This window comes from Parambassis ranga, chromosome 3 (assembly GCF_900634625.1).
Source record: "Parambassis ranga chromosome 3, fParRan2.1, whole genome shotgun sequence".
Classification (NCBI taxonomy): domain Eukaryota; kingdom Metazoa; phylum Chordata; class Actinopteri; family Ambassidae; genus Parambassis; species Parambassis ranga.
Window position 1 is genome coordinate 22,380,589 of NC_041024.1, and position 12,112 is coordinate 22,392,700.

General features: G+C 40.1%; 1 protein-coding gene across 3 annotated transcripts in view; it reads right to left on the reverse strand.

Annotated features, from left to right (window-relative positions):
* The window catches only part of cdh8 (cadherin 8), an 84,305-nt gene that overhangs the window by 22,365 nt on the left and 49,828 nt on the right, over positions 1-12,112 (reverse strand). For all 3 annotated transcript variants that reach the window (XM_028401269.1, XM_028401268.1, XM_028401270.1), the window contains exon 4: positions 1,699-1,818. In XM_028401269.1, the coding sequence (XP_028257070.1) occupies positions 1,699-1,818 (120 nt within the window). The remainder of the gene's footprint in view (positions 1-1,698; positions 1,819-12,112) is intronic.

Here is a 12,112-nt window from a genome sequence, read left to right on the forward strand (position 1 = left end):
TTTCACATAATATCAAAGTTCCTGATCTAAGTGAGATCAACATGTTGCTTTAGGAGCCACAATGCATGGATTATGTGTTCTGGGCTCATGTTTGTTTTCATTAAATTCATATTGATGTTTTAATTAAAACTATACACACTCCTCAGTTAAGTCACATTGCCCCCCCCCAGTAATGGTTGTGTTTGCCGGAGAGTACGGTTTATGTTATGAAGTGTGCACGAGTGAGCAGCTGCACGGGGAAGGAGGAAGGGAGTGAGCCTGGCAGCATGAGCTAACAGCAGCCTCATGCAGTGATAATCTACAAGCGTTTCAAAAAACAGATGGGCTGAGTTACCTGCAGTCCTGCGGTTGTTGTTACATACCTTCCTCTTTTTTCTTTTTTTTTTTCTTCTACAACCAACATTGTCAGATCCCCTTTTATCAGAGAGGCAGTTAACTTTGTCCCCGCCAGGCTTGCCCGGTATAGTGGTGAGGTTACATAATAATACATACGCATATGTGGTGCTCGTTAACACAGTCAGGATGCATCCCTCTGTGGCTGTATCCTCTTATAAAATGCAGTGCAACACAGTGAGATCAGCTCAGGTGGGCCAGCAGGTGGTGAAGCTGTTGCTTCTCCACCTGCTGGAACCTGTACAACCTGTAGCACCTGCAGACAGATGAACATTAAGAGGAGGCTCTCTTTTCACCGCTGTCCCCTCAGTCTCTGTTTAAAGACACAGTATTGGCATCCACATTCCAGAAAGTGTTAACACATTTGTTTGTTTTGAAAACTTTAAAGGTGTCTTAAATGACACAATCCTCATATATAGTCATATAATCAGTCCTGTTGTTGTTTGTCTGTTGTCATATTACTCATTCTACAATATACAATTTTAACACAACAGGGTTTAAAGTGGGACATCACACTGTACATCTGTATTTAATGTACAATAAGCCTCTTGTACTAAAGTTATTCCTCATGTCGGACCTACTTGCCCAGGCGACAGGCCTCCAGCTTGACCTGAGGTGACACTGTAAGCTCATTTATCTAAGTTAGAGCAGGTAATGAAAAAGGACAGTGTTTAAGTGCTAAAAGGTTCTGCCCTGATGTGAAGTAAAAGAAAATGACTTTTGAAATAGTCCTCACATAAGATGTAATCACTGTCTCACAGTAAAGCCTCATTCTTTCCTTTTTTTTCTGTCTCATTATGGGTGTGGCGTTCATTCATTACATTTTGTAATACATTATGCTCTCCATTGGTTGGAAACAGACGTGCACAGTCATATTAATAGCTCCCATTAAATTTAATGAAGCAACATTTGAAATCTCACACAGATCTTGGTCTGGCTTTGTCAGCCAAACAATGAATAACAGCACAAAGAGGTGGACCTGTTTCTCAATGGCTGTGTGAAACAAAAATAAGTTCTCAAACAGAGGTTGCTTTACTGTGTTTACTTTTAAGATGTTAGGTGAGACACATGCGGCCAATTAATTTAATTAAACAGCTTAGAATAATGGTCAATAAGGATCACTGTATTTTTCTTTGTTTTCTAGTTATTTGTATAAAAACAGGAAAAATGAGTAAAAACCAAACAACTCCATATCAATATTTGCATACTCCTATGTCACAACAAAACTTTCACCATATTTATACCCTCACAACAAAAACTGAACTTCAAGCTTTAAAGCAGAGAGCCGGATACAACTGCACTTACCAGAGTTGGGGTCAACAGAGAAATACGGCTGTCCGTCCAGTATGCTGTAGACTAGTTTAGCACTATTTCCGTACACTGGATCATCAGCATCTGTGGCCGTTACCCTGGTAACTGGGGTACCTGCGGTGCAGAAAGACCGAGAGTTATGAACTGCAATTCCATAGGCAATCATCTCTATATAGCTGTACACTGAAAAGTGGAAGTGCTGAGCCAATCAGGATGAGACTATTCAACCCTATGTGGAGTTGATTTGTTCAAAAAATCATGTTCCCAAAGATCAGTTGTAGTTGAAGAATATATATATTTAAAGAAAAAGAAAAGCCATCTGTGGGTCTGGTTTTATCAGAATTCCATTCCAAATATAGAAAAATTTTAGACATTGAACTAATTGCATTTTTACAGCCTCTATAAACCATGTTTCTCTATTTTCTACATAGCAAACTGTAGAAAGCCTGTAAATAAACCCAAATATTTGCTGAATGTTTGTGACATGCATGTGACTAATGGATGCAAGGGGTGTCAATCATGGTTTTTGGGTTGCATTAGGGAGAATTTTGTTTAATATTTATATATTTTATTTGTTCTTAAGAAGCTTGTTAGTGTTTAACTGGGCCATGTTTTAACTGACATGTGATAATTTTAAGATTTGGCTTGTTTTCTTAGACTTAATCAGACCATTGGAAAGATTCTACACATCAGGCTGATACTTTCTATGATGAACTGTTGATATTTTTTTTTCCTAGTTGTATATCCATAGGTACCATTAAACATGCTTATGCCAGGAAATATTCTAAAGCAACCATCAAGGAAATAAAACACTTCATCTGCAAAGAGTTTGGTCAAATACACAAAAAATTTTGATACATCTGTCTAAGTGTTGGCACATGAATATTAAAATGGTAATTGATATGACAAATCTTTTAAACTCTTGTGTAATTAGCCATTACCTTCACACCAAAAAAAATATTCAATATAGCAGAAATGAGATTTTCTTTTATTAAACCAGCTTTATGAGTGCAAAAAATGTATGCAAGGACCTTCATCAATATTCTAACTCCACCAAATGCTCAAGGCAAATCAGAAAATAGATTAGCGACAATTCAATCCACCATTCGCAGCTCCATTATAAGGTATTAGGGAGGTAAAAAAATGTACTGAAAATCTTAATATAAAGAGACAATTAATGCAATTAAACTCATCCATTTTAATTCACAGTGACCTAGCTCCTCATCAGTCACAGTGTGAGGTGGGTAGGAGTGTGTGTGTGTGTGGGTGTGGAAAGGAAGTTGAAAAGAGGTTGACATGCTGACAGTGAGCAACACACACTGGCAGGAAGCTACAGATGGTATGGTAATTGTTTGCTGTGAAAGATGTTTAGAGGTGTTCTAACAACAAAGGGAGGTGTCCCGCATCGCAGACGGCACAGGTCCTGCACTTAAATCTGTCCACTGCACATGAAAAGGCTTGTAAGTGTAAAAGACCTGTGAGTCCTAGCTCTGGTGTTGTGAACATGAAACTGCAATAAATAAATAAATAAACAAAAAAATGCTGCAATGGTGTGAAGGAAACGGTCATAGCCCGCACACCTCTGACATCTATATTCTATTGGTATATCATCTTCTGCTGCCCCATGTGTGCAAACCTCAGCTGGCCTGCTGACCCGTGTGCAGTGCAGTGAGGAAGCTACTACAAAACGGAACAAACACAAAAGATGATTTTTTTTCACACAGTTTACAGTTTACAGCTTATCTCCCACCTTTATACGCCGTCAGCTACACGTGTCAGCTATTGATTAATAGTCACCGCCGTGTCTGCGATCTTGTAACAGCAAAAAAACAAAAACAAAGCAAAAGCCACCTTTGCACTCTAACAGGAGTAGCGGTTTCACTTTTGCAACCCAATTATTTCACAGTGAGAGAGCCTCAAGTGGTCCTCTGAGACAGAGGTTGTTCTAGTAATTCATAGTCTTATGATGACCCATGCTGTGTATTTCAAACTGCTTGTTACGCACCATGCCTTTGTTGCAGTGTTTAGATCACAGTAGATCAATGAGCTCTTTTTCTTTTTGTGTTTCTGCTAGCTGCAAAAAAATAAAACAGCACAATATAACTTAATGTCAGCTAGACTTGGAATTTCCTCTTCACTGGATCCACTGAACTGTCAGTCAGATTACTTACTTTCACTTGACACGAGTAAAGCTGTGAATGTCATGTTTTCTTTTTATCACGTTTAAATAGTAATTAACACTTTATACGCCTAGCATTAATCACACTCAGTGGAACCTGTACACTGAAGTTAAAGGTTTTTACGTGTCACCTATTTACAGCTCAAACTGGAAACACGGCATTATGTGGATTAAATTTCCCCACAAACGTGCTGAATGAGCAAAGTAAATAGTTTGACAGAGACATAATTATATGAATTACATTCCTCAGTTGTGTGCATTATTCCAAATTGGTGCACTCATGCAGTGTTTTCAGGAAGCAAATTATAACCTGTGTGCCATAGGTGTTTGCCAATTGTCAAATGAATAAAAAATGAAAGACAGCTAAGAAAATTGCACCTCCATTTTTTGTTCAGATACAGAGCCTTATCTGCTTTAAAGTTAAATTACTACTACTACTACTACTACAGAGAGGGAGGGGTGGGGTGGCAGCCTTCTACACATCCCTAATTATGAAAAGTACCGCCGCACTCTTAAAAAGGTGTCTGACTATTGCAAACGGGCTTTATAAATTCAGTTACACTATGGATTGAAGTGGGTAAGTAGGGTAAGGAAAAAAAAATCTTCATAAAAACAGTGGAAGCAGCGAAGCATGAAATAGCTCCCTCTTTCTTTCCCCTCCCACAGGGGTAAAAATGCTCCTCACCACCCCTGATAAAAAATGAGGGATTAGAAAAGCCAGTGTTTTGGTCCTGTTTCAAATCAGTGCAGATTAGCTCGTCCTTCCCCTTGATAATGCACTGAAATTTCAGGGACACTGCAGAAATGGATGCAGCTGTAGGCCAGGCAACAGAGACGCAGAGACGCAATTGTAGGATTGGAGAATTGTCTCTGGTCTTTTATTTGAAGCCTGTAAGCATTGTGGTGATTACAATAATAGCAACATAACACCTACAGTATAAAGTTCCAGGGATGAAAAAGCTGAATGGTTGCTAAAAACAAAACCCAGCATGCAGGCAAGGCAAGGAATTATGTATGTAAAGCCCATGCAGATAAATGGAGAATCTTTGCTGGATGTCCTGTACTAGGCAAACGTTCTACACAACATCCTCGGTCAAACCTGTTAGAAATATGGAAGTAGGCGCAATCATGCTATTTCCTCTGTTTAAATGGATTTGTTTCACTTCTCTCCCGCTGTCTAGCAGATGCCCAGACACTAAAAGATTGCATATAACCTTCTCCAGGGGAAAAAGCAAATTTCCCTCTGTTGGTTTTGGGCAGTGGCCCGCAGGGTGACACGCATTAAGCATGTATGAAAATGCAGCCTGCCTTCACAGTTGTTTTCCCCACGCTAAGTGTAATCACATTAATCACGTCCTGAAGTTCACAGGATTTAATACCACAGCAGTGACTAAAACACACATCATTTTCAAAAAAGGATGTCATTCCTGCATTCAAACCATTTATATTCCATTTACAGCGGCATGGTTGAAGGGCATGCGGTTACTGTTGGAATAAAGACATTGGTGAGGGGGGGTGTAGGGGAGGGGTCTAGCCTTATGTTTTATCAAGCGACAGAAATAATAGGGCACACACACACACAAACACACACACTTCCTATTTACTCTGTACACTAGCCCAGTGATAGAAAATCAATAGGAATCTTCCTTGAACCAGAGAGGGGATAAATTGGGGGATGCAGCCCGATGTGACACAACAATGGCTGGTGGAAGGACACTGCAGCTTATTTCTGTAACACATTATCCCGCCACACAGCTTCATCCGTATAGTCTGCTTATTTCCTTAGAAGTATTGCAAGGATGATCAAACGGAGGGGGGGTGGGGAGTCATAAAGATGTAGCTGTGAGCCATCACGAGATGCTTATTTGCGGACACTTACTGTACATCGCGTGGTGGCGGGGAAAGGAAATGAATTTGGAAATTAAACTCTAGACTTATCTGCAGCTTTATCTTTAAATAATGTTATTTATTTATTTAATTTCAGACATGTAGGTACTAAGGAAGCATAATATAAATGTATTAATTTACTCACTGTTTGTTATTGGGGTGACCTGGGGTGACATATATATATATATATATATATATATATATATATATATATATATATATATATATATATATATATATGAGCAGGTGAACCACCGCATTGCAGAAAATTCTTTATTTCTATTTTCAGATTGATCTAACAAGAGCGTTTTTTTATTTTTATCCTGTCACATATACCCAGAATTCACCCTCAGCATGCTTTACCACAACTCAGCAAACCGCACAGCAGGGAAGCACTTGCTAGCCTGAGCACCATCCTACCTATAATCACTCCAAAGACTGTGTCATTACAGTTCATTTACTAGTACTGGAATGCTAGTTCTCCTCCATATCCCTTGCGTCCAACAAGCACGGCAGCTGTGCTTCATCTCTGCTCTTCTCAGCTTGGACCAGCTCAAAAAAGCATGAAGGGTAGAAGACAGGGAGGCATTTATATGTATGCGGCCACTGAGCCATAGAGAAGGAATATCACCGAGGCATGTGGAGAGCTGTAGGCTGCGTGAGGCTTGGGGCTAACAGTGTCCTGCTGTGAGCCCTACCCGGGTAAAACAATACTGTTTATGTCTGACTGGCTTTACACTGCAGGAGACCAAAAAGAAAAAGAAAAAGAGAGAGACAAAGAGACACAGGGATAAGTAGAGAGGAGGGCAGACGGGCAGTAGTGTGCATAACAGCATGGAATTTTAAGGTGGTTTGTTGCTGCACTTAGGTGCATACAAAGCAGATGTTGATATTAGAATGTTTTCTGGCAATGAAGCCTCTGGTAGCTGTTTTGCTATTGCAGCTATTGGACTACAGCATGTTGAAGATGATAAAATAAACATTAAGAGTTAAGATGAATATCATGATCCTTGTTGTTCGAATTTTCTATTGTGGTGGTGTTATCGTTGGTTTTCCATTGTATTTGAATGTGTCTTGTGTTTAGCCTTTGCTGTAAATTCTGGTTATTTTCATAGTCTTTGGTATTAGTTTGGGTACCTTTCCTCTTGTGGTTGCTTTGTTTGCTTTCTATTTTTGTTCCTTGTAGGTCTTGTTTTATTTTGATGGTAGAGTCTCTGTCTGTTTCACTTCCTGTCTTTTCCCTCCACTGTGATCGCCTGCTCCACCCTCATTGCTTCCACCTGTGTCTCGTTCCCTTTTCCCAGCATCTTGGTCCAAGCACCTGTTTTCCTGCTGCTCTTGTGTTTCACAGGGGTCTTTATAGTCTTCCTCACTGGTTAGCTGCAGTTTGAATTTTGCTTTTTGATCTTTCTCTTTCTATTGTGTTCAAGTTTACTCAATCTGCTTTTGTTTTTAGAATTATAGGCTTTATAGTAATAAAACTCGCCTTTTGTTTGGCAGCTTTTTTGTTGTCTGTGTCTGGGTCAGACCTCATCCACGTAAAATGGACACAATTGCATGTAGCCAATAGAAACACAAGACTTTTTGCCATGTTAAAAAAATCAGATATTGTATGTGAATTCCTAAAAACAATAACATTTGTTTTAGAAAAAGTTGAAATTTTGTTATCCAGGTAGGTGTGTAATGTGTATTTTAACTTGTGTGTGTGTTAGTGGTGAGCAAAACATGTACTACTATCAGCCTGTGTTCAAACCTTGCCTCACAGTAAAAAAAAAAAAAAAACTAATCAGAAAAGGCAGTACTATCATTTCATTACCAGCAATTGCTCTTTATATTTCAGGTTTCATTTCTAAACATTGATAAACTCATCACCTGAAGGGGTTAAATCTCTCACTGATTAGACCCATGTGTTTCATCTTACACATCATCTAATAATAAATCAGTAATAAACTCTGACCAATCAGCACTGAGTATTCGACGCAGCTGTGTCATATGATAACTATAAGTGACAGAGGTCTGTTAAAATTTTGCAGTGACTTCTGATCAGTGCAGGCAACATGCAAATAAATTTGTTTTGATGCATAAAAAGAACACACACACACACAGTTGATCCAGATTCAGTTAACGTTGAGCTATAAGTAGACTTTTGGACCAAGTCATCTTAAATACCACTCAAAATAAATGCTAAATGTGAGTGCATAATTCATCCATTATATGTTGTTGTTTTTTTACAGCCTAAAAGCTAGAACACATAATGAGCTCCTTTCCGGATGTCTATGAGCATTCTGAGCAATGCACCATTCTCCATTTACAAACCGAGATGTCTTGTTCACAAACTTTCTTCGTAAAAGATCACGTCACACTTACGAAACAAGCATGAGATCACTGCAATCGCGTCAAGCATGTAAACATATGATTATGACACATCGTACCTGTGACAAATGTGATGTTAACGCAGTAGCGTATCCTTTTCCTTACATAAATCTGTTTTAAATAAGCTGTCTGAAACGCAGAACCGATGCTGTCATTATGTCTTTTCATGGTGAATTTGACATTGTCTTGAAAAAAATACTCAGTTGCTCAGTGTTTTGATCTGATTTTTCCATTTGCTCTCAGCGCTGGTTTGATTATTATCAGCTGGCTGTGATGATTAAATGTATTATTTAGGAACTGCAGAGAGAATGCTCAGAATGCAAATTTGACAATTGTGATGTAATAAATGATATTAACTGCGTGTTTACTGTTGCTGCCTCCCTTCTGTCCTTTCAGTAAATATTTTTAGGGTCTTATAAGTGTCAAGGGCCCTCACAAACAAATGTAATGAATCCAAGCATGCTAAAAATGTAATGCTCCCATGGCAATGACTGTTTAAAATGAGTCAGCCCTCACTTAGCCAATGCTTGCCTGCACCCCCCTTCACACCTTTCTAGGTCAGAAAGATGGTGTGCCAAAACCTTTTTTTTTTTCTAAAATGGCTGGTCTGTGAGGCCGGACTGTCCCCTGACAGCGCCATTGCGGTGACAGGAAAGTGATTATGTATTGATCATGATCACATAGACACTGGTGTAGCTCTCTCTCCCGTCTGTGGGCAGAGAGGATAATAGCTCATGATCAGACGGGGGTGGGGGTAAGGGGGATGAGGAGGGTGGTGGGGGAGACTGACAGCCCATCTCTCCCCGTCAGTGCTGCCAGCACTATTTTTGGACAGTGCCACCTATGTGATTGAAATGCGTGTGCACGGATGGGGAATAACGCAAGAATTAGGAGGCGATTAGCATTGTGAGGCAGGAGTATTGTCAAACACAAAGTGGTAGTAGTGCCGTACTGTTGTGTGGCGGGCCAAAGCTCTTGATAACGTGGAAAAACAGCTGTAACGAGGTGGAGAAAACAAGCATGTTGAGGCATCCTTTTATCCATCCATCCATCCATCCCTGTCCGTCTTTTCTCTCGGAGGAGAAGATGACATACTTGAAACACTGCCAGTTGATTTTCCTACAGTACTCAGAGCCAGTTTTAGATTTCTGGGCTACAGATGGGCATTTATGGCAACAATACAGATGGGCATTAAGGAAAACCCTTAAACAAATTAAGCATGCTCATAAACAACTGGCATGTGTTAACTTTTTGCCATTAGTCAATGCAGCCTGAAACCTCCTTCAGCCCTTACATTTGTCACCATTTGCACCCTCCACAGCTCAGACAGTGACTAAAAGCAGAGAATCACTGCTTTATATTTACATCAGGGAGAAGTAAGTATTTCAGATTAGACAGAGAGGCAGAGTAAATAATTTGAAGGCAGGGTGGGGGGGGTGACATGGTCTCTTTTAGCTCCATCGGTCTTCATATCAGGAGTAATGCATACTCATGCTCTACTGGATGTTTCAGCAAGGCTGCAGAATGCAGGCCAAATGAATGAAGAAGACCCTGCGGAGGCTGAAAAGATCAGGATATATGTGTTTATATCAGGCTGTAATACACTTTTCAAAATTAGACTTGGCCAAACACAACGTGGGCCGGAGCACAGCTTCCAACAGGAATATATATATATATATCCTGAAGATAAGATATGGTTGTCAGCATCCAAGAAATTGTTCCCCAGAGCCAATGATGGATAAGGGATGCTGCACTTTTGAAGAGTAAAGGGACCGTCACACTTAAGCACTTACATTGTCATTGTTGTAGTACAATTACTAGTCTTTTATGAGACAGAGTGGGAGCCATCACAGAGAAACTGGGGACAATGTTTGCGTGGAAGTGTTTATGAGTGTGTGTCTGTACAGTACATGTCTATGTGACTACATGACACCCCCCTTTTCAAGGAGTCAGCTACTGAGTCTGCAGCCTTGACAAGCCATTTACAGGAACGGCAGGAACAAAATAATTAAGAGGGTCCTTTGTTCCCCGCTGATGGCCGTGACATATGCCACCATTTTTTAAAGGGTTGTGTCATTGATTCACTTTAATTAGTTCATAGGAAATGTGTGCAACATGCAGATAGAGTTCTGGAGACTGGAAGTCGGGGACGGAAAATTGGGCACTTCACATGTTTAATTGCTCCCAAGGCATTTTACAATGGCAAGGTAATAACAAAGAACAAGGCAAAGTATATTGTCTAATGAACAACTTTATCATGGGTAAATGAACAAAATGTTGCTTAATTTAAGAACTTTGCCACAGGGCCAGGGGTGTTTAATGTGAATTATGCTTCCTCAATGAGAAAAAAAAGAAGGAGGAGGAGGAGGAGGGGAAAAAAAACAAGTTTCAGCATAATGCAAAACTGTGCCGGGAAATAAACTTGCGGTTAATATTTTTACCACACAACATCAGCACTGGCTCCTCGTGGAGTGGAAAAACCAGAGATCAAAGTTATTACTTAATTCCAGAAACGAATTACTTATGTATATGTATACACTGTTGCCAAAATGCCCTTAACGAGGCGTGTAACCCAATACTGTTCCAGCTCAGCTGCTCAGTGGCCTATACAGAGGACAATTCCCAGTGTGTGAGTGTGTTTTCACTGGATATGAGTGTGCATGTTGTACATGTTGGCAACAGGAAAAAAATACATTGCACGATATGCACCATAATGATGGTATGATATGTTGCTGGTCACTGAAATAGCTATCAAGGAAAAACACACATTTATCCATAAAAATACTGCCCCACTACTTGAGGATTCCTTGTTTAACCCGCAAACCATGTCTTTTCCCTGCTGATCAATCCTCACAGCGAGTTAGCAGCAAATGCAGCCTCAGTCAGGATCAAATCTTCCTTCCAACCATCAGGCCACATCAGTAGGAAGAAAAAGAACAGCAGATAACCCAGCGGTCTTCCCTTGAAACCAAGACAAAAAAGAAAAATAGACAGCGCTGTGCAGACAGAGCCCTTGCCGATTGAACAGGAGGGAAGAAGACAACCAGACTGAAGGAAATCTACAAAGAGATATTTTTCCCCACAGTGGGGTTAAGTCAGTTAGTGTTAAGCTGCAGTCAGCTTGTCATTATTATTTTTTTTAAAGCCATACAATCTGCCAAAGAATGATAAGAATTTAATTTCAATCCAATTCTGATGACTGGCCACGAGGCCACACAGAGGCATCGTACAGTACTTGGCACTGGAGGTCACCAAACAGTGAGGAATGAGAGGTGGTGAGGCAGATGGTAGAACTGACCCAGATCCAGATTTAAGGCTGGGGTTTCAGTGTAGGACCAGCGTCTTTACACTTTGCTTTTGTGTTCAGGTTCCTTTTCACAACAGATTACAGGGCAAACTTCTATCATGCAACAAATATCTCCACCATTTTTGTGGCAACAAGTCAAAACCTCGACCAGAAGATTTCACTGCTTAAAACAGGTTTTGACAGAAACTTCTCTCAAGAAAGGTAAACATCTTGTTTCTGCATTATATGATCAAGAAACAAAACCAGGACTTTCTCAGCTTGTGCGTGTATTAACAGCATAATGTAGTATAAAACATGCAATCGCTACCGCTCTTATTTGGTGCTCAGATGTCCAATGGTTAGACTAAGACTACTTCCTGTTTTATTTTGAAATTGGTCATTCTCTTGCCGCATGTTAGCTCCTTCCTGTTTACTTTCCTGCAATTTCTATGTCTCACAGTCAGATTGACTTTGCCCTTAAGTCCATCTGTCCAGTTTTACCTCTATGAGATTTTTTCTGTATGATTCCCACCTGTTATTGACTATCGAGCTAGTCCACTTCCCGTGTTTGTACCTTTGCATTGAACCCTTTCTTTTGGATTCTGCCTTTTTGGCTGCTCCCTGTCTGCTTTAGTTGCCTCACTGACTGACCAACTGTGTATGAACTGGATTCGTTGACTTGC